At 38.9% G+C, this 25,530-nt stretch overlaps 1 protein-coding gene across 1 annotated transcript in view; it reads left to right on the forward strand.

Moving 5' to 3' along the window:
* myo1d (myosin 1D) overlaps positions 1 to 25,530 on the forward strand; it is a 125,461-nt gene that overhangs the window by 64,935 nt on the left and 34,996 nt on the right. The window contains exons 17-21 of the mRNA XM_041973213.1: positions 9,535 to 9,758; positions 10,441 to 10,579; positions 12,401 to 12,505; positions 12,665 to 12,778; positions 23,994 to 24,148. Of these exons, the coding sequence (XP_041829147.1) occupies positions 9,535 to 9,758; positions 10,441 to 10,579; positions 12,401 to 12,505; positions 12,665 to 12,778; positions 23,994 to 24,148 (737 nt within the window). The remainder of the gene's footprint in view (positions 1 to 9,534; positions 9,759 to 10,440; positions 10,580 to 12,400; positions 12,506 to 12,664; positions 12,779 to 23,993; positions 24,149 to 25,530) is intronic.

The following is a 25,530-nucleotide window of genomic DNA, read 5'->3' on the forward strand; positions in this document are numbered from 1 at the left end:
CACACCATACCGCCTTATGCCAGACAGCGCCACAGTGCCAAGACTGTCAGTGCATGGCTGAGGCTCAGACACACTTCTTACCTCCATTTGCCTCACGGATTTATAATAATACCACTCAGTTTGCCCCGTCAACACGCTGAAAATGCGATCTGTGACTCTGCAAATGGTTTGAGTGGTGCCTCATAGCGACGTTGCTTTGCTAAATCAGGAGAACATTGTGTTTCTGTCGCTGCCCTCTCATTTTATGGCTTTTAAGTTACCATAACGTCTCCTCTTATGAGGAGGGAGATGTAGCTGGATGAAAAGGAGGTGGGCGCAATGGCACCTCTACTGTTTTATTCTTCCATCTATCAGCACTTAAGCTGGGTGCACACATAAAGATTATCTGGCTTTATCCCGATTTTCCCCCTTCCCGACCGCCCCAAAGGATGGCAAAAGTCTTATAAGATTTTCCTATAAAATTAGCATTTGGTCTGAGCAAATTCATTCCGACAATCGGGTACGAAACGGGTCGTGGCCGACAATCTGAGGTATTGAACATGTTCAATTTTTACAACCAAAGGTTTTCACGTTAACAATAGTTCCAAGACCACAATCATTCCCTCGTCTAGTATGTCATCTTCCATGCTGGGTGTTTTCTGGTTGTTGCCGTAGTTCTTCGTTTTTCCAGTTGTTGCTACGTTTCTTGTTTTTTTGTTTTTGTTGGATCACGTCTAGTCACATGAGATTTCTGGTTTGGAGGACTAAATTCTAGATCGGTTGTGGGACAGAATCATTATGTGTGTGTTGTTCTGTGATGAGATTATCTGAGCACACCACACACAGTATGATCAAAGCTGTTAAATACCTGAGTTTTTATCTTCATGTGTGAGGTCTCGAACAGATAAAAAAATCTCTTCAGATTTAAAAAATCCTTGTGTGTACCAGGCTTTACTCAGTACTCTGCGTTACAACTTATTTTCTGCATTGACAACGTGGAAAATTCTACAAAGCAATCTAATCACTCCCATTTGAGGAATTCCAACTCAAAAAAGGACCAAAAGCACACAGTTAAGTAGAAATACAGATAAAATAAATTATACATAGGCCACCCCCACCTTCTCTGTGTGTTATAGATGAATATTTCATAAACTGAAGCTCAGCCATCCACATCACAGTAACTGTCGGCGCTTGTCAGCGTAGGGATGATGACAAGAAGAGACTCCCCCTGTGCAATCTGAGCCGCAGCCTTAATTGCTTTCCAAAGCTTTACATAGTCTCTGTGTAGCAGGAGGTTTATTAGACATGGCGAGTGTTTTGTCTTGGGTCGTCAGCTTTCACAGCACGGCCATGGGGGGCTTGTTTGGGCAGGAGTTCAATGAAAATGCCCAGAAAGAATAAAGACCTGTATTTTATTATTTTGTATTGTTTCCCGGTGGGTAAAACATGATTTTAGGGCAGTGAATAGTGCCTTGTATTGGGAGAATGTGACTGATGTGGAAAAGGGGGGATCTGTAGACAAGTCTGTGCAAAGTCAGATCTGCTTCCACTCTGCCTTACTGCCCAGAACTGATCTGCTCCTGAGACCTCAGCAGAAACATGGTCTCTAATCCACTCATCTCACACTGCAAAGCATTTAAGTTATCATCCAAAGCCATCGCCTCAATGAAACTCAGCAGGTGAGAAAACTGGCAGATAAAAGGATGGTTTCACTTTTTTTCTTTCTTTAATCACCACACCGATGGATTTTTACACAAAGAAATGTTTACAATTTTCTCAGACAGCTGTAAAGAGAAAACTGAAATGACCAAATATTCACAAACAGTTGTTAATAGTTTTCCTGATCTTCCTAATTTTTTTTCAACTTTCAACCTTTTTTTTTTTTTAACCCTAGAACATTAACATTAGCTATTCAATCTGTTCAGAACTAATGTAGCACTGAGGAAAAACTCAAAAAATTAAAAACTGAACTTTCTGCAACTCTTATTATGTTTTATTTACATAAAAACACTATGGCTATAAAACCTCATGACTGGTGATGTTTGATTACAATTGGTTTTGAATTCTACTTTTTACTGTCTTAATCTGAATCAAGATGACTTGTTTCAGTATAATTAAACATTTTGTGACAATTATTCTTTTTTAAATGTTTAAGCTTTAATTTGTAAGTAATTATTCAGATTTATTTGAAGTCCAGCAGCTCCTGGTTCCTTTAATATCAATCTGTTTGACTGAACATTGTATAATTTTAAGTTTTTACCACTAAAATATTTATTACTCCCAGATATTACAACGAAGAAGCGACAGAGCATGTTTGAAACTTGTAAAAGTATTTTTTACGATGTAATTATGACTTTCCAAAAGCTTCATCCAATATTTATTAGACTATTGTTCTTATCCATGTTAAAAGGTTTTTACCACCAAGTTTAGGACAAAGTTGGTCCACTCCTTTGTTTCCCACTATTTCAGTCATTCTTTATCATTTCTTGTTATAAATGTCCAGAAAATGATAAAAATCTCAGCTAATAGGTAATTAATCATTCAATTTAAAGGTTTGCAAAATTCCAAATATAGTTGTAAAAGTAAATTAATAATTATTTTAAAAGTTCACAATAAATAATGTATTCTCTGGAAAACAACCATATAAAGACAAATAAACAAATTACAAGTAAATAAAAAAGCAAAAATTCAAGATGTTCTTGGTTAATAATAGTCTATAAATAAGTCACACAAACATTCATTACACACATTCGGGCTGAAATACTTTGGGTTTCAGCCTGACTCTGTTTTGGTTTATGGTACCACGGCTCACATCAACTAACAACATGCTGGTTTTCCAGGGAAGCTCAACTGGTTAAACGAGCTGGAGCTCCTCGACATACCAGCCCAGGTTCGGCTTTACCTCATGTCATCCACCTCTCTCTCTCTCTCACTCCTTTCCTGTCAAGCTATATTCCAATATTGCTTCTTTGGCCCAAAAACCTTTTAACCAATCTCAAGCAGTTGCAACCATTAATCTGGGAGATTCTGAGCTGACAATGCTGGCCAGCTGGTAAGTTAATTTTTCTAATGTGTTATCTCTCTGTTAGCACTCAAGCTGCCTGGGCAACAAGCTGTCGGCCAGCCCCTGAAGTACCCCTGAGCCTTGGACTAAGAGCCAGTGAGACCCGAGAGCCAGCGAGTCGGTGCAGGCCTCTGGAGTGTTAGGTCCCAGCTTGCTGCCCTGGTTGGCTGAGTGCAGGCAGTGCAAACAGAAAGATGGCACATAAGAAAAATAAACTTACTGGTTGACCACCATGCCAGCTCGTGTTCATGGTGTCTCCTGGTTAAACGGTTACCCGCCCAACCCGACCTCTGATGTTATGTACGAGCTCTCTGACCTCATCTTTCTGAGACTGTATGTTGCACTATGCAGTCATTGTGATTGAGGATTACTGCAGTGTCACATGCATGTATACATATTAATATACATACATGTTTTAATGGTTTTAATGCAATATGTCTAATAACACATTGAAGAAACAGCTTATGGGCAAATGAACAAGATTGAAAACTTGATTTTTAGCAGAGTAAACCATCACTGACATCTGATGATTCCCTCTATGAACAATCTTGTTTCTATAGAAATTTAGTTTTCTTTAAAATGAGCTAAATTAAGAATCACACTCCATAAGATCTGTTCTGATGCCGTGATGAGGAGCTAAATGGTGTTTAAATCCTTTTGATGATTTAGTGGATGGATCGGTTGATTTTATTGTGTCCCTTTCAGACCAGTTTGACTAATGTTTGTTATGCTTAGCTTATACTGCTGACCACTGGCAATATTCCTCCAATCTATTTGGTCCAGCCCCATCTAACTGATGGATGGGGCATCCATTTAATTTACTCTTCGATACTGCCCCCTCAATGAGATTGCAGTGTTTCAAATCAGTTTGAATGCATTTGTTTCACATCATTGAAGGACATTAGCCTTGAGGTAAAAATGTAAAAGGACGTGATGGGAGGAAGCACGGGTTTGTGGTGTGTATAGCGATGTTGGTGTTAGTGGCCAGTGCGCCCCACTCCTAAAGTTTTTATTGATTTATGATAATGACTGCTGACCTGAGCTTCTGCTTGGTGTCACTCTCTGACAGCCAATGGCCAGCACGCGTTGTGGCTTCACCAAATTGTGTCACATGCACTTAATTTCACCCCCACTACGCCAAACGTGTGCATCGGGCATGTCACTGGAAAACCAGCTTGATGTCCCCTGAGGGCGTGGAAACTCAGGCGTTCAGCATTGGATTGCAGTGAAGTGTGTCAGTGGCACATCTCGACCTGTCTGTCCTTCCATACGAGAACGAAGTTGTGCTTTTTGTTTTGTTTTCCTGAACGTGACAACAATGGGAATGGTTGTATTATCATGTTTTGTATTGGATCTTTTAAATTACATCACTGCATATTTATAGGCTCAATTGCATCTAAATATATTTATGCGCTAGTAATCGGACCTTATTTACATTCTCAACATCTCAACAGAAACCTTCCACCTCTCATCAGTTACCCCACCATGTTTATTTCACAACCCAAACCCCAGCAATCTGCCCTGCTTTGTAGCAACAAAAACAGACCCCCAATCTGGCTCTGATGAGCTCGTAAAGCCAGGGCCCCAGAGCTCACTGAGGGCCCACTCCGTGATGATCAGATGGCTTTATTGGCAGGGAGAGTAAGGCGGCAGACCATCAGGGGCCTTGTTATTGGCCTGATTTATCCTCTTTCCCCCGGGTGTCATCTTCATCAGCCTTCCACCTTGGTTGCAGCCAGTCTGCTCCACTGTTTGAGTAGCAGAAAATGGTTTTATGGTGTGTGCACGTTTGTGTCTGTGTGGGTTTGCTACTGTGGATATTCCCATCTTAACTCCCAACATCTTTTCTACCTGTCACACTTCATAATGAGGCTCCAAAGACTGCAGACTGCAGTTAATGTCTCCTCTTATCTGATTCATTGTTGCTTTATGGTCCCTCTTTTTTTCCTGTTTTGCCTTTTAACCTTCAGCAACAGTCACATTATAATTAGCAACTTGTGGCGTAGACTAACACAGTTGTTGATCTGGCAAGGGCCTGTGCACCATGTGGATTTTAGACAGGAAACATCTTAGCTGAGCTTTCACTAATGCTCTAGTTTGGCCACATTTTGCTTTGCTTTTGTGTGTGTAATATCAGCACATATGGGACTGTGTGTGTGCTTGACAGATGCACAAATTTAACAATATTGCTGATGGAAAAATAAAACCAGTTCAGTATTCAAAGCAGGATTTTCATACAAATGTGCTTTTAAAATATGGTTAAATTTGTAGTGTTTTTGTATAAATTAAATTAAAACTTATAAAGGATTATTTGATAATTGCAAAATAAATTGTCCTAATGGTGATATAGAAGATGAATAATTAGTTCATGGCTTGTGTTGAAGATAAACAAACCAGTGAAACTGTGTTTAAAGTAGATGTTTATGTATAATAAGTTAAAACTGATCAACAACAAAGTATTTAGGAAGCACATCTTCTGACTTATTTTACTGTTTTAATTAAAATAATCCTGATTCTTAATATCAAATCTGGGATCATGGTCCTCAGCTGGAAAGGGGTAGATTGTCTTCTTTGGGTCAGGAATTAGATCTTACCCCATGTGGAGAAGTTCAACAATGTCATGGTCTTATTTACAAGTGAGGGAAGAGTAGAGAAGGAGATCGAGAGGTGTGTTGGTGTGATGTTGCATCGGTCTGTCATGGTGAGGAAGGAGCGAAGTCAAAAGGTCGAGCCAAGATTGTTCCTACTCTCGCCTCCGGTCTCAGAGCTGTGGGTAGTGACAGAAAGAATGAGATCACGAAAAGAAGCGGCCACAATGAGTTTCCTCAGCGGGCTGTGTGGACTCTCGCTTACAGATTAGGTGAGAAGTTCGGCTATCCTTCAGCTTGAGAGACTTCTTTCAGCTTGCCTGGGAACTTGTTGGGATTCGCTGGTTGAACTGGAAGAAGTGGTCAAGAAGAGAGCGGTCTGGACTTCTCAGCTTTAACAACCCAACCTCAGTTAATGATTGGATGGACATTTTTAACTATCTCTGTTTAGCCTTGATGTGGTTTCTCCTTCAAATTTCTGAAGTTGGATCTTAATGGTGAAGGCAGTAGGGTTAGAGAAGCAATCACATCTTAACTGCATCAAGATGAAGATTTTAAATTCATTCACAAGCGTCAATAATATGTTTTCTACATTTAAAATGAAAAAGTAAAGTAGAAGTGAAAGCGTCACAAGCTTTAGCTTTTACAAAGATGCTGAGCATGATATCACATCTAGACTCTCCATTAGAAGCTAGGTTATGGAAACTTTCGCTTCTGCAAAGTTGAGCTTGGATATTTTGAAAATTTTTAACAACATGACAAACCACACTACTTATTTCCAGTATTAAAAAAACATGAATGCATGGATCTGAATTGCAATCGGATCAAATATTGTGTCTAAAGATTCCGTCTTTTTAAAAACCACAGGAAGCAAGTTAGAGGAAGATGTAAGAAACTTGCATATTTGTGCTGTTAAACTGTGCTGAGGCTAGATTAATAACTGAATGTAAACATGACTTCAGCTGTGATTGCACTGCACACAGTTTAAAAACAATTACTGTGCAGAGTACTGTGCAATTATAGAGCTCTAATGTTGGATGTAATGTGCTCAGTGCAAATAAAAGGTGTGACAATGTAAAAAGAATTAAAACGTGACATACACAACAGCTCATTTCCACTCCATTTTAATCTAGAGTTTCTACTCATATTGATCCTCTGATTGAAATTCTTATGTAAATACACTTTGAGCTTATTATTCACACCAGTAACATCTTAACAGTAACATTTGACCCCTCTGCTGCTCTAAAAGCTTGTCCTGATTTGCAGAACCAAAGTGAATAGTCAGAACTTCAGTGACAGCAGCTGTTAACCTTCTTCACAGAGTGAACAGAGTCATTTAAAGCTACTGAAACCAATTCATTCCTACTGCCATCACCCTGAGCATGTGGGAGAGAAATCTGAGGCCTATTAGTGATGAAAATCCTCCTCATTACCTCTCTTCTCTACCTTTCATGCATTATGTATCAGAGACACTGCAGCATGTGGAAAACTGAGGACAAGGTCGTCAAATGCTATTTAACCAGAGATGCACTATTACAGAAGTACAGAAACACAGCAGTAGCAGTATTTTTTTAACTGATTAAATGTGAACTGATTTGCATAAAGATTATTATGATCCACTGTAAGAAGACCAGCTTAGTTTTCAGCTTTAAAATGGTGCTTCTTTTAGCTGTTCAGATGGGATATTTGATGCTTTTTTAGTTTGGGAAAATTTATAGATTTTCCCAATCTCTAAAGAAATGCTCATCCCTTAATCTTTGCTTTTAAAAATATGATTTACCAAATGTGTTTGGTGATGATAAATGATATTTACTGCACAAAACTAACACAATGAAATAAGCCATGCGTGACAGAGACTTCTCTTTAGACATTCTCCTCCTGGATTTAACCTGACATAAAACCTGCTGGCCTGGTTTCTGTATATGAAATCTCGCTCCTTATACCCAGGTCAGGCTGATATCAGCTTAACGCACATAACATATGATTACACTAACTTTAAAATCCAAATGAAAACCCCTTTTTACTCTGATAGAAATGTCTGACTTGGAGATTAGATGGCTGACTGACCCTTTATTGATCTGTATGTCCACTCTTCTGCCATAATACCTAGCTATGACTCTATATCACATTTTTCAGTCACATTTCTTGTTTCTTGGCTGAAATTACACAACTTGTGGTTGATTTTTCTGCTGCTTCCATCATCTAGTGGTTAAACCACCGGTCTCAGGTGAAAACTGCCTCCTTCACTGTTTTAATATGCAAATGAGAGAAATCCTTTTCTTTGCTACAGGCCTCCCCCACACTTTGTAAATTAAATATTCATGATCTCTGTGATTACAATGCATTACGCTCAGAGGATATCCAGGAGAGGGCCTCCAGTGCACTCTGCAGTATTGTTATTTTTGTTACGGTTAAATCTGTGACGCTGGATTTGTGATTTTCAACGATTATTTAAGTGGTGCACCAACATCAGATTGTGTGTGTGTGTAAGAAAGAGAGGTACAGTAAAAGCAGAGCATATGGCGGTGATTTTGGAGCAGGTTGATTAGGAGCTATGGCTCCCCCAGGTCCCAATTACATCTATTATTCATGTTACAGAGCTTGATAGCCACTATGCCTCTGTTTGGTTACAATGAAGCTTGGGGGTCCTTAGTTTAGTCTGAATTCATGCTGTTCAAACATTGTAATTTGAAGGATGGATCATGACAAAACAATTTTTGTATCATATCTGCATACCACCTTCAAGTCCATATTTCTATCTCAAGTATAATCACAATTTAAAACCACATGATCAGTGTTGTAGTAACATCATTAAATAAAAAATGAGTAGAATTCCAATCACTTGCAGTGATCGCTTACATTTTTTGTTCATTTTCTCAAATGCAGGCTGGAAAACCTGCAGATTTGAGTGCAGAATCAAGTGTGAAAGTGTTTGATTAACAGGATAATCAATCACAACGTGTGTTGCTTGGTCTGTCTAAACGGTTGCAAGCAGCCAGCCATGACACAAAACACCCTCAGAGCCACAGATTTAAATCAGAAGATGCCTCAAAGTATGGATCTTGTTTACAGACTGAGAAAATACTATGAACATAAAAATAGATGTAAAATCTAATAAAACACCTGATCTGTAATAAAAGTCAAGAGACAGTCATATTGGGCTCATTTGGAGTTTTATCAACTTCATAATTTGACAAGTTCAGGATGTGAAACAACACTTAATAAAACTGAACTGGCCGATTTCTTCACACCCCAACAGCAGCTAATTCAGCATCTGTCTTGCATCCTGTCTCTTCTCTGAGCTCCTTCCAGCCAGTAAAAGTCAGATGTTGACTCTTCTCTTATCTTTTGCTCTGTCCTGTTCTCTCTTCCTTTTTCTCACTTCCTCCAATGTGCACCATATCCTGACTATGATGCACTTTCCAAATGACCAGGGTGTTAACATCCAGCAGTTGTTGTGTGATGCTTTGCTGTAAAGCAAAATAATGCTGTGATGTCGGACAGTGTCCCAGAGGGGGGGGGGGGGTTGCATTTCTTCAGCTTTGGGATGCTGCTCGGCAACAATGACTCAAGAAATGTACATTAAACATATCACTGTACCATCAAAATAAACCACAAAACATATTTTTATGGCCATAAAATTGCATAGTGCTGCTTTAACAGAACAATTTTCTAAAAAATGGTGTTTTTCCATTAAAGGAAATCTAAATTCACCAGTGACTGTTCTCCAGGATGTGACATTCCATTGGGAAGGGAAATTGTGACCTTTTAAGGTCAATGTAGTCATGAAAATATGAAAAAGCTGAAGTCATATAATGATATAAATATAAAAATGTGTAAAGTTATGACATACAGAGGAGCTTTTTATTGAAAAACTTTAATTTTCCATCTGTGGGTTTCCAGGTGTGGAGAGGAACCATCGCCAGAATGCGATACCGGCGGATGCGCGCTGCCCTGATCATCCTGCAGGCCTACCGACGCTACAAGGTCAAGTCCTACATCCGCGAAGTCAACCGTCGCTTCAAAAACATACGATCCATGAGGGATTACGGTCGGCATGTAAAGTGGCCCACGCCGCCCAAAGTCCTGCGGAAGTCTGAAGAGGCGCTCAAGAGCATCTACAACAGGTACTTAGTAAATCCACTGCAAGAGTCGAGTCAAAGTCTGACGACAGGTCAACTTTATGACCAGTTCACACTTTTTCCTCAGTTATTCAATATAAAGAGAAAAGACTTGTTGCAGATGTAGATTTAAAATCATCTCAGATTGCTCTTTCAGTGCGGAGGCGAAAGATTAACCTTCTTTTGGTAAAATCTCTCTAAAATGTAGTAATTTTAAAGAAATTCGCTTTCTTAAAGTAGTCAAACTAAAAGTCAATCTGATCCCAGCTGCAAAGAGCAACACATGGCCTGGAGTGTTTTTTTATATATCCAGATGAGTCCGTTTGAAGCAACTTACACATGTTTCCTCCAGCCTTAGGCTCAAACTGGGCATTGATTTTCCTCCTCCATCAAACGCTCATCACTTCCTTTCATCCTATTGTCTGTTTGCTTCTGGGGGTTTTTTTCCTTGAAGCAGAGCACTCTTAGAAAATAGCCCTCCTAGAGAATTATGTTGGCTGTCAGGTATTGTGAGTGAAAAGGTGATAAGCACAGTAAAATACAGCTGGGATCTGCTGCAGTCCTGCAGCACCACCCCTCTGACCCAACCACAGCATCAAGGCACTGTGCAGATGCTTTGATAGAGAAAGTCGATTCTCCTCTGCTCTTAATTTACTCTTTACCTGTGTTTTTTGGATGTTTCCTTCAGGTGGTGGGCATGGACGCTGATCAAAGGCCTTTCTCCAGAGGAAACTCTGCAGGTGAGGGCCAAGGTAGCCAGCTTGGAGGCCCTGAAGGGCCAGAGGGCCGACCTGGGGCTACAGAGAACCTGGGAAGGAAACTACCTGGTGAGTTGGTGGAGTGCAGAAGGGATAAAAGTCATATTGTAGAGAAAGAAAAGTTCACCACAATGTATGTTTATGTATCGTACTCTGGGCTAATGAACCTTACCCTCTAGTTGTTGTGTTAAACATGATCTTTTCCTAACTATAGCCAAGCAGCCTTGATTTCTAACATTACAAATAATGTTTTTCATTTTTATTTATTATTAGTGTTGTTGCTGATTTATTATCTGAAGGTAATCTGGAATTTTAAAGAACAAACAAAACAAACCTCTTTAGTCTTGGTCCCATTTGGCACCAACCTGCCCCCAACCACTGATGACTCTAATATAATGACACTTATTCTTATTAGATGCCTTTCAACCTCCTTCCTCTGCTACCCTCTCAGGTGGGAAAGATAAAGACACAAGGAATGTGCAAAGTGAGAAATTAGATTCGTGCCATTTAATGCATTAAGACGATTTTAAACTTTGTCAAACGTCATTGTCCACATACTCCCCATTTGTGCTGTACATTGTCATGATTGTTAAGCAATACTTTCACTAGAGGGCAGCACAGAGGTCAGAATCCGTTTCCGAGTTCCAAGGAGGAGATCGTCACAATGCACATTTTCAGAAAAAGACATAAAAAGAGTGAGGACAGTGCAGGGCAGTCATCTGTGGCGTCATTAAATGCACTACGACCTACTCTTCTTTGCTCTTTTTATTGGTCGCACGTGAGCTGTACTGCGCAACACTGCCCCCCCTACGATATTCAGTGATTTGCATGTGTATTTAACATTGAGCATAAATGAGCCTTTATGCAGTTGTGTGGTTCTGAAACGTGTAATACTTCTTTCCACCTGTAGGGGTGCTAGTTTGCAGGGTTGTGTTTACAGCTCATGATAAAGAAAAAACCCATGAGGTTACATTAATTTGAGTTCTTGCTTAACAAAATGATCTCATTTTTAATTTTATTTAACTTTTTTGTCACATCTTTTGATTTTGCTTAAAATGTTTTATATAGCTTTAAAAAGTTTCTGCAAAGGTTCTAATATTTTTTCTCCTGCAAGTAAAGCGCGCTTCTTTCATTCAAATGATTAAAACCCTGCACAAATTTATGATGTAGATGTCTGATAACATTTGGTTTCAGTTTGGTTCATACTTGTAACTAACAACGATTTTTTATAGAACTCCACTGGCAAAGAGTAGACATCATTAAAGGCTTCTTCCATCTTTTAAACATTGGTCACTTTTACATAAATGTTCCTCTGAGCAGTGAGTGAAAAGTTGTAGCTCATTTGGTTTTAAAACAAAATGTCAAATCATCATAAAAAGGCATCAGCAGAGGTTAGACGCTTTGAAAACATACATTTTCTTTTATTATATATCTGGAGCTGCCTGTTTAACAGCTGCTGTGATTAAAGACTCAGCAGTTTTATCGCACTTATAGTCATAAATATTGTGTCAACTCAGGAACGACTTCATCTTTCACTTCACCTGCTGCTGTGCTGCCCTGATTGAGAAAAGAGTTCAAGGAGACACTCAAACAAAAAGTAAAAATAAAAAAAGAGGTTTAATGAAATAATGAAATCAGTTAAAGGATAAAATGTTACTAAATATAAGGTCGGTACTTTCACTTCTTTCACAGGATGAATGCTAGTTTTTCTGGCTGCTGATTAAACAATGATATTATTTCATTCCGTGTTTTGGATTCCTACAATTAAATGAAAGTCAGGCATCTTATTCATCTAAACTTGTTTAGCTCCGTCCATGTTGATGTTTTTCCCCAAACCAAAACTACAGTGTTTCCACATTTTTTTTTTTTTATTATATTTGTGTCTAACAGAAGCGTGACAGTCCTGACCTGGCTGCATCATTCACACTGGTTTCCAGTGAGCTGCAGAGGAAAGATAAATTCATGAGAGTTTTATTCTCCTGCAACGTGCGAAAGGTAAATGACTTTAAAAGCATTTATCATCTACTAACCACGTACGTAGACACAATGTGTGCATAAATGTTTGTCTCCTTCTGGGGTGTGTAGATGTTCATGTTTTTATGTGCACATACTTTATCTTGTGAGATGACAAATGAGGAGCTTTCTGTTTCCCAGATCAACCGTTTCCACAAGGCAGAGAACCGGGCTGTGCTCATCACTGACCGCCACCTGTACAAGATGGACCCCCTGAGGCAGTACAAACCCATGAAGAGCATCCCCCTCTACAACGTATGACACCCACCTCTTTTTACTGCTTACAGAGGATAGTAAACAAAGAGCTCGTTAACTGTGTAAAGCAGAGGTTACATAGTAGGTAGTTACTTTACACGTAGTAGATCTAGATGCCGATCTATAAAGATAAATGCTTTTAGGCTAAACAAACAAGGTAATAAACAGAGAAGGGGACAGTAAGCTATGGAAGAGGCTCATACGTATCAAAAGGCATATACATACATATATACATATATATATATATATATATATATTAGGGCTGTCAAAAAATAATGTGTTTACAGTGGTAACTAATATTTGTAATTAATTGCGTTAATATTTTTAACGCAATTAATCCATGCGTGGCATGACAAGCCCCATTACATCCTTCTTCTCTCTGTTATGACGGCGGGATGTGGAAAGGCGAGATGGAGAAGATGAGCCACACCTGCACTTCTCCCGCTTTTTTTTTTTTTTTTAAACTTATCCTGCATTTTGCATCACCTTATCTGCTCTAGAAGCTCTCTGGCTGTCTCAGTGTTTGTGTAGCTGCTGCTTCCTCCTCCTCTCATGTTGTTCCATGAATCATGTTGTTGGTGATCAGCTGATCAGCTTTTCTCTCTTGTTGTTTGTTTATTGTTTAGCTGAAAAGGAGGAAACTAGCGGTTCATGGTTCACACGTCACATATTTACCCCAAAGTATTGTTTTGGCATGACCGTCACTAACACAGTAGCTGGCTGGTGGTAGCCAGGGTTTATACTTCAGCTATGCAGGGGCAGGTCTAGAAAAGTTCTGATGGGGGGCCAGGCAGGAGCACTGACCAGGAAAAGGGGGGCATAAATGAGACCTTTTTTTATGTCTAGGTTTTATGAAATATTGAACTGATTACAGCTAAAGTGATCATCTAATGTAAAAAAAAGTGAAAAAAAAAATTAAAACAAGCAGCCAATGATCTATTTTATCAACAGGTGTTTACTTTGGGTGATGCTGCTGCACAAACACTCGCACTTCAGTGATAAAAGAAATTATCACCATGGAGACGGTTGGTGAGATGATATATGAATTCTGAATTATGATCTAGAACACGGTAGAGATGATTTAGAGCAACATAGAAGTACATTACATGTTGCATTTACTGACCATTGGACATCTGACATTTACCCAAGGAAAGGTCAGTTAACAGTAAATATTTGTATCATTGACTCATTCTGCTGATACAAGACAGTAAAAACGGGCAAATTTCAGGCATAGTCGTGACAGTTCATATTTAGATGTCATTTCATGGTAATCCTCCAGCTCATGTTATAAATATATTTCAACAGTGAACAGAAGCTAAAATGTAACAGATTAAATTTCAATATTTGTCAGAAAAATCTTAATTATCTTTTTTTTCTAAAATCATCACTGACATGAATCATAATCACCTGTTGCAGGTCTTTGTGACATTTTTTGCTAATCTTCAGGTTGAAAGTAGTAGTTGTGTTCTACCCTCCTTCTGAGTGTCCTGCTGCATGTGGTAACTTACTCACTTCCTGGAGCTGAGGCAGAGGTGACTGTTTTTAATTTCCCACCAGCCGATTCTGTGGCAACATGTCAACATGCAAAAATCTCATTGCGCTCTGCTGTTGGTTAGTTTTTATTCACACTCATGCTGTGATTGGTGAATTAATGCTGCTACATGGACCCAGCACCAGGAGGCTGTTTCCATGGCAAAACATCTCCTGTTTGCTTCAGGCTTCCTGTTTTTACCAATTGTTGGTCAAGTTTTTTGTTATTATCTCCAGAGTTTCAACTGAAGTTACTTTTTTCCCCAAAACTTCCAGTGTAATTCTGATTTTGATTATTTTCACATATAAAGTGCTTTTACATGTCTTCAGCCTTCTCAGAAAAAATGGAACAATATTTTGTGTTTTGTTGGCAAGTTTCAAATTAATTAACTGAGATGAACATTTTTCTTATCTTAAATAATCTGAAACAGCACCTCACGGAGTAAAAAACCAATATTTCCTCATATTTCACAGAGGAGATTCCAACTAAATTACTCGGTTTAAGGTTCCAACTGCAAGAACAGAAGAAAAACAAGCAGCATTTTAATGCATTTTAAAACAAAACCTGGAAATGTGAGTTAAACCCCTCCTGCGTTACTATTTTCTGTGGCACTCTCACAGTTTATTTGCACCGCTGACATTGGAGGTGAGGCAGAAACGAGACAGGAAATGAAGGTGTAAGACATTAATCTCCAAATCAGAGGCGAGTCCCTGTCGTCTGGTGAAATGAGTGAGATATGAGCCTGGTGTGCGGTGACAACTGTGACAAGACACCCCAGTGTTCAGCCTGACAACTGACAAGACGGAATTACAGAGCTGGAAAGTGGACACCCGAAGTCTTTACCAGAGCATCTGGAAGTGAAACAGGGGGACGGAGTTAAGACAGATGGTGGCAGAAGGGGAAAGGAAGATGAAGTAGAGGGATTTTTAGTTGTCATTTCACACATACACATCACGAGCAGATAGATGGGGCTCATTCTCTACAAACAAGGCACATGTGCAGCTTCTATACATCAACATAATTGAACACAAACAATCAAGGATTACTGTTGTTTGGAAATACTCCATTTTTCTGTTATTGTCAACAAATTCCATAAAAAGAACAAAACCACCAAGCAGCAGCTCTGACTAACAGGCACTCAGTGTGTTTCCAAACACAGACCCACCTCATTTATCTATGTGATTGAACTCCATCATCCAAAATCTATTAAAAACACATCAGTGAGTCACACAGCTGCACAGTTTGGCATGTTCCTTCAGTATAATGAACAAAAGCACTCCAAAAGCACAATGTAATGAAATCACATTTAGACCCTAGAACCTAAATGTATTTTAGCCCTCAAATTAAACTATTATCAACTACACTTCCTCACCCCGACTCACCCCCTGGCAGATGATCATCATTTCTTTGAAATGTGCCAAATTGGCCAATAGAAAGGCTTTAACACATCTTTCCTAGTGGAATCGTTAAAGACAGTAACAGACAGTAACAGACAGTATTTTCAAATGATTTATTTATTCTGAGTAACAAATTCAAAAATATCATTGTGGACTTTTAAGCAGACAAACTGTCTTCCTGCTCTTTGGTCAGCAATAGAAGTTCAAATAAATATAGATGGAGTTTTCTATCTCTGCATGAGCTCTGTTGGTCCTTATTAGGTGCATATAGAATATACATATATTGATGATTTACTATATAATGGTATTTCAGAACTTTGACAAATTGCAGTTCTTTCTTAGTAAGGATGGCAATTAAAGAAATAGACCCTCCTAAACGAATGAAAATCAGAAGAAAATGTTTATAGTATTAAGTTGAATTATCTTTGAACTATCATGAGCACCAGGCCAGAACTAGCACTGGTTTCTTTAATTTAATTTAACTTAATGATACTTTTTTTATTCCCAGAAGGGAAATGATGTTGCACTATCAATTATTGAAGAAAAATAATAAAAAGAATATAAAAAGTTGATGAAAATAGTTGATGAATTGTTTGGTGGAAGTGCTGCAGAGAAGTGTTGTTGAAATCCTCAGAGATCACCATGATCACATCTGGGTGTTGTGTTTGTTTGTTTTTAGTCTAGAGAGGATTACAGCATCTGGAAGCCCTGCAATCCCTCCTTTAATCTTACATCTGCTGTCTCTGTATGCCAGCGTTGGCCTATAGAGAAGCGCCTGAGTTCAGGATATGTTCCTATAGGGGGGTCTTATTGTAAAGGATAATACCTCATGCTGGATTTACCCAGTTTTGTGGAAAGTTCTTTAATTTTGTCCACTTCATTGGTTGATCGGTTCTCCTTTAAAGTAATTTTAGTTTCATTAGCTTGATTCTCTTATTGTGATTACCTAAAATATTACTTTAATTAAATAAATATAACACTTCAAATATTAGTTCCTTGCACCACCTTCTTGTTCACATGTGTTTGACTGCAAAACGTCAGACATGAGGCTTGAAAATGAAAGTTTGTCAACCAAAGACCAATGTCCCCATGTCCTTCTTTCATTGCAGTCTCTTTGTGTAAAAGCTTTTTTCTTGTTTATTTCTGTAAAATCTTATGAAAAGCTTAGTAGCTATTGGCCATTTTACCCCACTTAAAGTTTACACTATAGATTAAATAGCGCATAAATAAACTGTTGGATTTTCTGTTAAGTAGTCTATTGACAGCTGTTTTTTTAATAGCATGCAGGTGAAGAGCATTAAATTCATGCCAACACCACCCTGGTCTGTATGTAACCCCAGACCTCTCTGCATTATACATCTAAAGCTGCAGGGGTGAGTTAATTGGTCAAGGTGAAAAAGTACAGAAGTGGGTGGGAGTAGAGAGGTGGTTGAGCAGCTGGAGATGTAGGCTGAGAGCCACAGCAGCGTGACATGGAGCTATTGATCAGGAAAGGTCAAACAGAGGGGAAAGCAGTTAGCTCGTTGTTGATTAGCACTGATAGGCTAACAGCACAGCATCTCCTTGGCTGCCCTACAGGGTGTATTTACTGCTGTTCCTGCAGGACAAGCTGAAGGGAATGTGCTGATAGATGGTTGGTAGTAAGGAGCGGACAGTTACAAATTCACACCTGTGTTGGAAAGATGGCCTCACAACACATTTATCTCTTTTTAAACAGAAAGAAATGAAGTTGAAAAAAATCATCAAATGGGTTTGTGTTGGTGCTTTTCACCATCTTTTCCCACCTCTTCTTCCCATCTAACACTGACTTCCCTTTCTCCTCTGCCTCTTCTTTCTCTTCCCATTGTTGTCATGCCAACTTCCCAGGAGACAGTGTTGTCATGGAGACCAAGCAGCAGGGCAGATCAGCTGATGTCTGGTGTTGTTTAGGCATGTGCAGAAAGCAGTCTCCTGTATGCGCGCTCTCTCCCTTGATTTTCCTGAGAGGTTTATATGTGATTCACACACATGTCTTATTCAGCTCTATTTTTTTAATTCCACTATATTAAGTTTTTCTTCCCAACACAACCCACAGTCATAGTGTGATCATGTAGACATTTAAACTTTTTTTTTAATAATTGTGCTGTTTAATGACAGAAGTAACTGCATAAACATCAGGATGCATAAGTTGTAATCATTTCAATAAATACATGGACTGCAGAGGAATCTTGCAAGGGGGTGATTATTTTTGGACCCGACAGGCATTATTTTGTCTCTGTGGCACTCTCACAGTAATATAGCATGAATGGCTGCACAGCCTCCCTCATTAAATTAGATTTATTAAATCACAGAGCCCCCACCTTTTACTCTTACTTTTATTTCCTTTTTTTTAACATGGCCACTGGGATGGGTTACATAACCAATGAGATTAAACTGGGAACAGCTGCTGTTTAAATTATGAACTCGTGGTATCCATGAAGCAGAGTCATACAGAACGCTAGACAAGAGGCGCTGTGGTTCCTACCTACATGTTAACATAGTATAAACCTTCCACGTGTAGTTTTACTAAATTGGATAAATAGGGTGGTCCTCGTAAATCATGCTATTTTCTTACGTCACACACCTACAAATGAAATTGTCTAGAATAAAAACTGTGATATTATTTGTTAATGTGACTTTGAAAAGGGCAGTGTTGTAGAAAGCATCATGGTCAAAGATTAGTTTTTGTTCTCAAACAAAAATGTATAAATGTAAAACTTTAGTCATCCAAGATTTCCTGTCAAATGTGCATCTATGACTGATGTTTTCATATTATATCAACACAGAGTTAAATTTACATAAATAACCCCATTAATATGAACATTTACTCTCTCTTTATACTACAGACACTTTATAAGGCAAGGCAGTTTATTTGTATAGCACATTTCATGTACAGGACAATTCAAAGTGCTTTACATAAATCATTTAAAAGCATTACAGATATTAAGAAATAGTACAGGGAGTAACAAATTGCAAGAATCACAATAAAATCATAAATTACATTAAAATGATTACAAAAGACAAGTTACCGTGCAGAATTCATGCAGAGGCGCATGAGAAAAGAAATGTTTTTAACCTGGATTTAAAAATGTCTATATTTGGTGAAAGTTTAATCTCCACTGGCAGTTTGTTCCACTTGTTTGCAGCATAACAGCTAAATGCTGCTTTTCCATGTTTAGTCTGGACTCTGGTCTGGACTAGTTGACCAGAGTCTTTGGATCTAAGAGCTCTGCTCGGTTTATATTCTCTGAGCTGGACCACATCAGTCCAGCTCTGAGGTCTTTACACTGGCTGCCTGTTCGTCAGAGGATAGACTTTAAAGTTCTGCTGCTGTTCTAAAGAGCTCTGAATGGTTTAGGACCAAAATACATCAGTGACCTCTTGACCCAGTATGAACCTACCAGAACCCTCAGGTCATATGGATCCAGTCTTTTGTCAGTTCCCAGCGTCAGAACCAGACATGGAGAAGCTGCATTCAGCTTCTATGCTCCACAGGTCTGGAATAAACTCCCAGAAAGCCTCAGATCAGCTGAAACACTGATTATTGATATGATTTATTTAAATCCAGGTTAAAGACCCACCTGTTCTCTGCTGCATTTCACTAGTTTTTATTTAGAAATCCAAATCTGCATCCAGTTTTGGCATCACCAGCAGCAGCCTGAACCGTTGATAAAAAGCAGGATGGATCCATGTTTTCATGTTTCCACCAAATTCTGAGCCTACCATCTAAATATTGCATCTAAAATTAAGACTCATCAGACCAGCAACATTTCTCCATCTTCTGTTGTCCAGTGTTGGTGAGTGTGTGTGAATTGTAGCCTCAGTTTCCTGTTCTTAGCTGACAGGAGGCACCCGGTGTGGTCTTCTGCTGCTGTAGCCCATCTGCTTCTAGGCTGGACGTGTTGTGTGTTCAGAGATGCTGTTCTGCAGACCTTGGTTGGAACCAGTGCTTATTTGACTTCCCTTTGTCTTTCTATCACCTCCAACTAGTCTGTCCATTCTCCTCTGACTTCTGGCATCAACCAGACATTCTGGTCCAGACAACTGCTGCTTCCTCAGACCATTCTCTGTAAACCCTAGAGATGGTTGTGTGTGAAAATCCCAGTAAACATTCAGACCAGCAACCATGCCACGTTCAAAGTCACTTTTGTCCTCCTTCTTCCTCATTCTGAAAAAGATTAAAATTAGAATTGTGCTCAATTTATTATTATGAATAAATTGTTTATAAATTGTTATGTCACTGAGGTTGATAACATACAAAAAAAAAGATGACTTCTAGTTATTGCTGCTAAAAGTAGTTTTACAAGATCATAAATCATGGGTTGTTTTTACCTCGTTTTAAGAGCTGGTAAGGACTAGATTATCTTTACTTATTTATATATTGATACATTAAAAACTTAGAATATAAAAAGGGGTTTATTTCTTTTTTTGATGTGATTTAATCGGCAGATCAGTGAAAACAGCATGTGGTCACTAAGGGATAATACTGGTTTATGCATTATCATTATAGCCAACCTAAAAACAATTACAGCCTATTACAACTGAGAAAATTACAGTGTTCATAACTGAGTAAAGCAGTATGTTTTTTAAACACAGCACAACAAGCAGATTAATTTAGAGCCTTGGGTAAAGAATTTTTTTTGCATAGATTGACCCTGAACTGGAATAAGCTGGAATAGAAAATGGATGGAAGTTAGAGCAATTTCTTTAGAGAGAATTCAAATCAGTAATGCAAGAACAATGATGTCTGCATCAGTCCATTTTTAATATCATATTATCATATTATTTTCTCGAATATTTAAACATAAAAAATCAGAAAATGGTAAAAAAATTCCATAACAGCCAAAAGCTGAAGCAGGAAATCTTCACAGCTGAGAAGCAACACTGCAAACAATTCATGGTTGTCAAACACCTTTAAGCCTTCAAGCAGTTTTTGCATCAAACATTCTTTAAAAAAAATCATATGATTGTGCTTCCTGACACAAGATTTTATCAGAGCTCAATCTGAGATGTGATGTAAGATCAATAATTCCCACCGTGTGGCGAGGGCTTATATTTATCAGAGCAAATGAAGCAAACGGTTGTGCAGCTCTTTGTCTGGGTTGAGTCACAGAGCGATAGTGAAATGCGTGTTTTGACAGATTTGTGACAGATGGCTGAGCAGATAACTGGCTCAAACAGATTTCATACTTGGGGTGAAAATGATTTTGTGAATCGAAACAAAAACGAGACGAGGAAGTGAAACAGAATGTATCATTACCCAACTCGTTAAAACACTGAGTGCTGTTCCAATCAATTAAGCCTTTAATATGAATGTAAATGTAATTGTCTCTTTGTAATTAACTGTGTGGATTGCTAGACAGAGAGGCATGACTCTAGGCTTCAATTCATGGCGATCGCATCAAGTGTTTGTTTGATGTCACCGGCGACATGTTGATGCATCCCGTCTCCGCCTGCCCTCCACTGATGGAGAAGTTTTGTGTCAGTGTTGCATTCTGATGATGAATGTTAATGGGCCTGACTGGAAGCCCTCTGGCTATTTCATCAACCTTCACCGCTTAGAAAAAGACAAATGAAGAGAGAAATGAGTAAAGGAGGAAATGACAAAGTAAGCTAGAGAGATTAAAGCCAAAGGGGAGAGGAACGTGAGTTAATGAGACGTAAAGCTGAGCCTTATTTCCTTATTTACAGTTCTCCTGTAAAGATATCAGTTTCTTCCTCCAACAGTCCCAAACGAAAGAAGGGATTCCTCTTTTAGCCTGGCTGCTGTCCCCTGCTTTCTGAGTTGTGGTTTCTAATTAGAAAAATGAAACAGGTCCTTTGGGATACAGATCAATGAATCTTTACTTCAAGTGCTGACTTTGTTCTGGAATGAAAAGCATTCACGTGCATGAAAACCCAGCACATAATGGCCGTCTTGTTTGTAGGGTTAGCAGAGCACAGTCCTGCACTTTTCATGTGCGGTTAATCAATAACTAATTTGCATCAGAAGAGTGCAATGTTTTGTTTTTAAACTATGTTCAAAACATGTTTGAACAGGAATGAACATGTTTTTTAAATGGTATATAATGTGCTGCTGACTTTAAATCATGGAGTTGTGATTCATGAGAAAAAGTGGACAAAGCTTCCCTGAAAATGTTGGTCTTGGTCCGTTTCCTGGCAGCATTGGTGGGGTTTGACTGAAATATAAATGCTCCAAGGACATTTTTCTCCTTTTTATGTTTTTTTTTTCTTTATTTTTACTCGGGCTTAATACAGTTTCAGTTCTGTTTTTTTTACCAGTAAAAAAACAATGTTCTTCACCAAAGTGGTTTCAGCTGTTTGGACCGTAGTTGACAGATCAGCTTCGCAGGGCAGAACCTCGTCACAGACCAGTCAGACTGAAATCCAGACTTCTTTCCTGAAGAAAAATTTAAACTCTGCTCTGTGGAAGATGCATTTCCTTTGTGAAAAATGACCTTGGTATCACCAAACTGATGGAAAGAGTCAAATGTTTCAGTGTCCACCAATGCATCTGCTGCTGAGGTAATGATATCTCCCATGGTCCTTTGCATCACATCATCCCCAATATTTGTGGAGATGTGCAAAACCAAGATGCTTGTTTTTTTCAGGCATTTACCTTTAAATGTTTCTGCACTGAACAAAACTTCCAGCATCATCTCCAGGTTGATGGTTCATTCATCCACAGTCCATATCTGCTTCTCTTTACTTTAACCTTGTTTTCTCCCGTTTAGGTTGTAATGATGGTTTCTGCTTGTTTACTTACAGTTTAGTAAAAAACACTGACTGAAAAAAACCTAAACAAAAAGAAAAACAAAAAAACTACAAGTTTTGCCCCATTCTGAGTTGCATCACTTTCTAGGAGGATTTTTATAATCCTTCTATTATTTCCACTGACAGCTTTCTTGTTGCTACCACGTTTCCTGTCAGTCACCAGCTGCAACATGTCGTCAAGCTCCACAAGGACTCTTTTAATATCCAGACTCATTTGCATATTTAGACCTGTATAGGTGTTTTAAAAATGCAAATTACAAGATGATTTTATAAATTTTACCTCTACTTAATAAAATGGCAAAAAAAATGCAACAATATACTGCTCAAAAAAATAAAGGGAACACTTTAACAACACAATGTAACTCCAAGTTACCTGCCAGCTACAAACTCCAAGTCAGTCACACTTCTTTGAAATCAAACCACTTAAAAGCAACACTGATTGACAATCAATTTCACATGCTGTTGTGTAAATGGAAAAGACAACAGGTGGAAATTATAGGCAATTATCAAGAAACCCCCAATAAAGGTGTGGTTCTGCAGCTTTTGAATGCTGGTGGTGCTTTCACTCTAGTGGTAGCATGAGACGGAGTCCACAACCCACACAAGTGGCTCAGGTAGTGCAGCTCATCCAGGATGGCGCTGCAATGCGAGCTGTGGCAGGAAGGTCTGCTGTGTCTATCAGCGTAGTGTCCAGAGCATGGAGGCGCCAGCACATTAGAAGACGAGGAGGAGGCCGTAGGACGGCAACAACCCAGCAGCATTACCGCTACCTCCGCCTTTGTGCAAGGAGGAACAGGAGGAGCACTGCCAGAGCCCTGCAACATGACCTCCAGCAGGCCACAAATGTGCATGTGTCTGCTCAAATGGTCAGAAACAGACTCCATGAGGGTGGTATGAGGGCCCGACGTCCGCAGGTGCTCCATCCACCAATGCCATGTTGCACCACAGACTGTTCAGAAGTTGGCGGATGTTTTAGTCCAGGTCTGGGAGGAGATCCCTCAGGAGACCATTCGCCACCTCATCAGGAGCATGCCCAGGTGTTGTAGGGAGGTCATACAGGCATGTGGAGGCCTCACACACTACTGAGCCTCATTTTGACTTGTTTTAAGGATTAGCCTGGAGTGTGTTTTTCCACTTTAATTTTGAGTGTGATTCCAAATCAAGTCCTCCATGGGTTAATAAATTTGATTTTCATTGATAATTTTTGTGTGATTTTGTTGTCAGCACATTCAATTATGTAAAGAACAAAGCGTTTAATAATAATATTTCATTCATTCAGATCTAGGATGTGTTATTTTAGTGTTCCCTTTATTTTTTTTGAGCAGTGTATATACAAAGTTATGTTTTTACAAAGAAAGGGTGTTCATCTAATAAATAAATGTATTTCTCCACAGTACAGATGTGGTTTGCTTTCTGTCTTATCAGGTGTTTGTGTGTATCTCTGTCTACATGTTTACCTGTGTTTAACTGTCTGTGTGCTTTGTGTGTGTCCCAGGTGACGGGACTGAGCGTGTCCCCTGGGAAGGACCAGCTGGTTGTGTTCCACACTAAGGACAGCAGGGATCTCGTGGTGTGCCTGCAGGGCATGGTGCCTGCCAATGAGAGTCGCATCGGGGAGCTGGTTGGCACTCTGCTGAGCCATTTCAAGAGGTAGGCAGTGGGGGGTGGCAGACGGTGGGCAACTGGTTGTGGTTAACAGGTTGTGGTGAAAGCTTGCAATCAAATTTAACAAACTTGTGGGTGACAGGAGGTGAAGGTAGGCTGTGATTCGTACCTCCTGTTTACTGCACAGAGAAAACAATCAGCATGTTGTCTCTGCTTAAACCCAGAAAGGTTCATTCAAGTTCATTTGCAGCATTACTTTAGGAGAAGTCTAAATTGGCTAAATGATAATTTCTTTTTTTTCCCCCTTTTTACTCCATCAGTTGAACTAGTAGAACATCCTGTTAAATCCAGTTGTATTGTGTTGACTGATGTGACCCGAAGAGGATAATTATGGGACAACAGAGGAAACACTGAGATCCGTCTTTATTTAAACCATAATGTTCATTTCATCTGATCATAAAGAGATCAGTACAGCTTTTGTGTCTGTATTTAGAAGGAGAGTAAAAAGGCACATAGAGTTCCCATCCTAACATTTCTTTTCAAAATTATTAATGAATTGAGGTTGAATTAGGGATAGAAAATATGCTGCACCTTTATCAGTAAAGAAAGAGGAGACCCAGATAACAATTCATTAAATATAACCTCATACACATTTCTAATAATGAATCCTAAGAACAGATGTTCAGCTGTTCTGTGATGCGGTGCATGGTCACATTTCTGAATCAAATCCCTGAAACTTCTTGGATTTTACTTTGCGTGTGCTTGTCTCATCATCATGATCGGCATGAGTCAGTCCACTTCATTTGGTCTTCAGATCACCTAGATCTTCTATTCTAGGTTTTGTGAATATAAATGTAACATGTGGAATTTTGCAAAAAAGTGGATTCATCAATTTTCTGATCAATTTTATATTGACAAATATTTGTTATTGAAAATAAGAGGAAATACAACCGGAAGTAATAATTTTTCCATCCATAAATCCATAAAATGACCCTCATGCTCATGTCATAGGTTGTTTTGGAAGTACAATGCCAACACATGTTAAATCGAATATCCCAAAAATGAAGCCATTGTTAACAAATATTTCTCATACTTAACAGTAGTTTGTGATTTTAGCTACTTTAGTTTTCCCAGCAGCAATCACACCCATGATTTAAAAGTTGATTTTACTAAAAACTGTGTGATTCAAGACATTATGAAAATATTTTATTTCACTATAGAATAAATACACACATCTGGTCCAGACAAAGACTTAAAAATTCACATTACTTGGTATACAAACTGTCCTTGATTGTCCTTTTACATAAAACACTCTGCATCCTCCAGTGTATTCTGAAAAAAGCCGGGAGAAGTAAAAGATCTTCAGGTTCAGTCGGCCTACCAGTCTTCTATTTACAGCACAGAGTGGTTGTTCTTTCACCAACTGG

The sequence above is a fragment of the Melanotaenia boesemani genome, chromosome 21 (genome assembly GCF_017639745.1).
Source record: "Melanotaenia boesemani isolate fMelBoe1 chromosome 21, fMelBoe1.pri, whole genome shotgun sequence".
NCBI lineage: Eukaryota > Metazoa > Chordata > Actinopteri > Atheriniformes > Melanotaeniidae > Melanotaenia > Melanotaenia boesemani.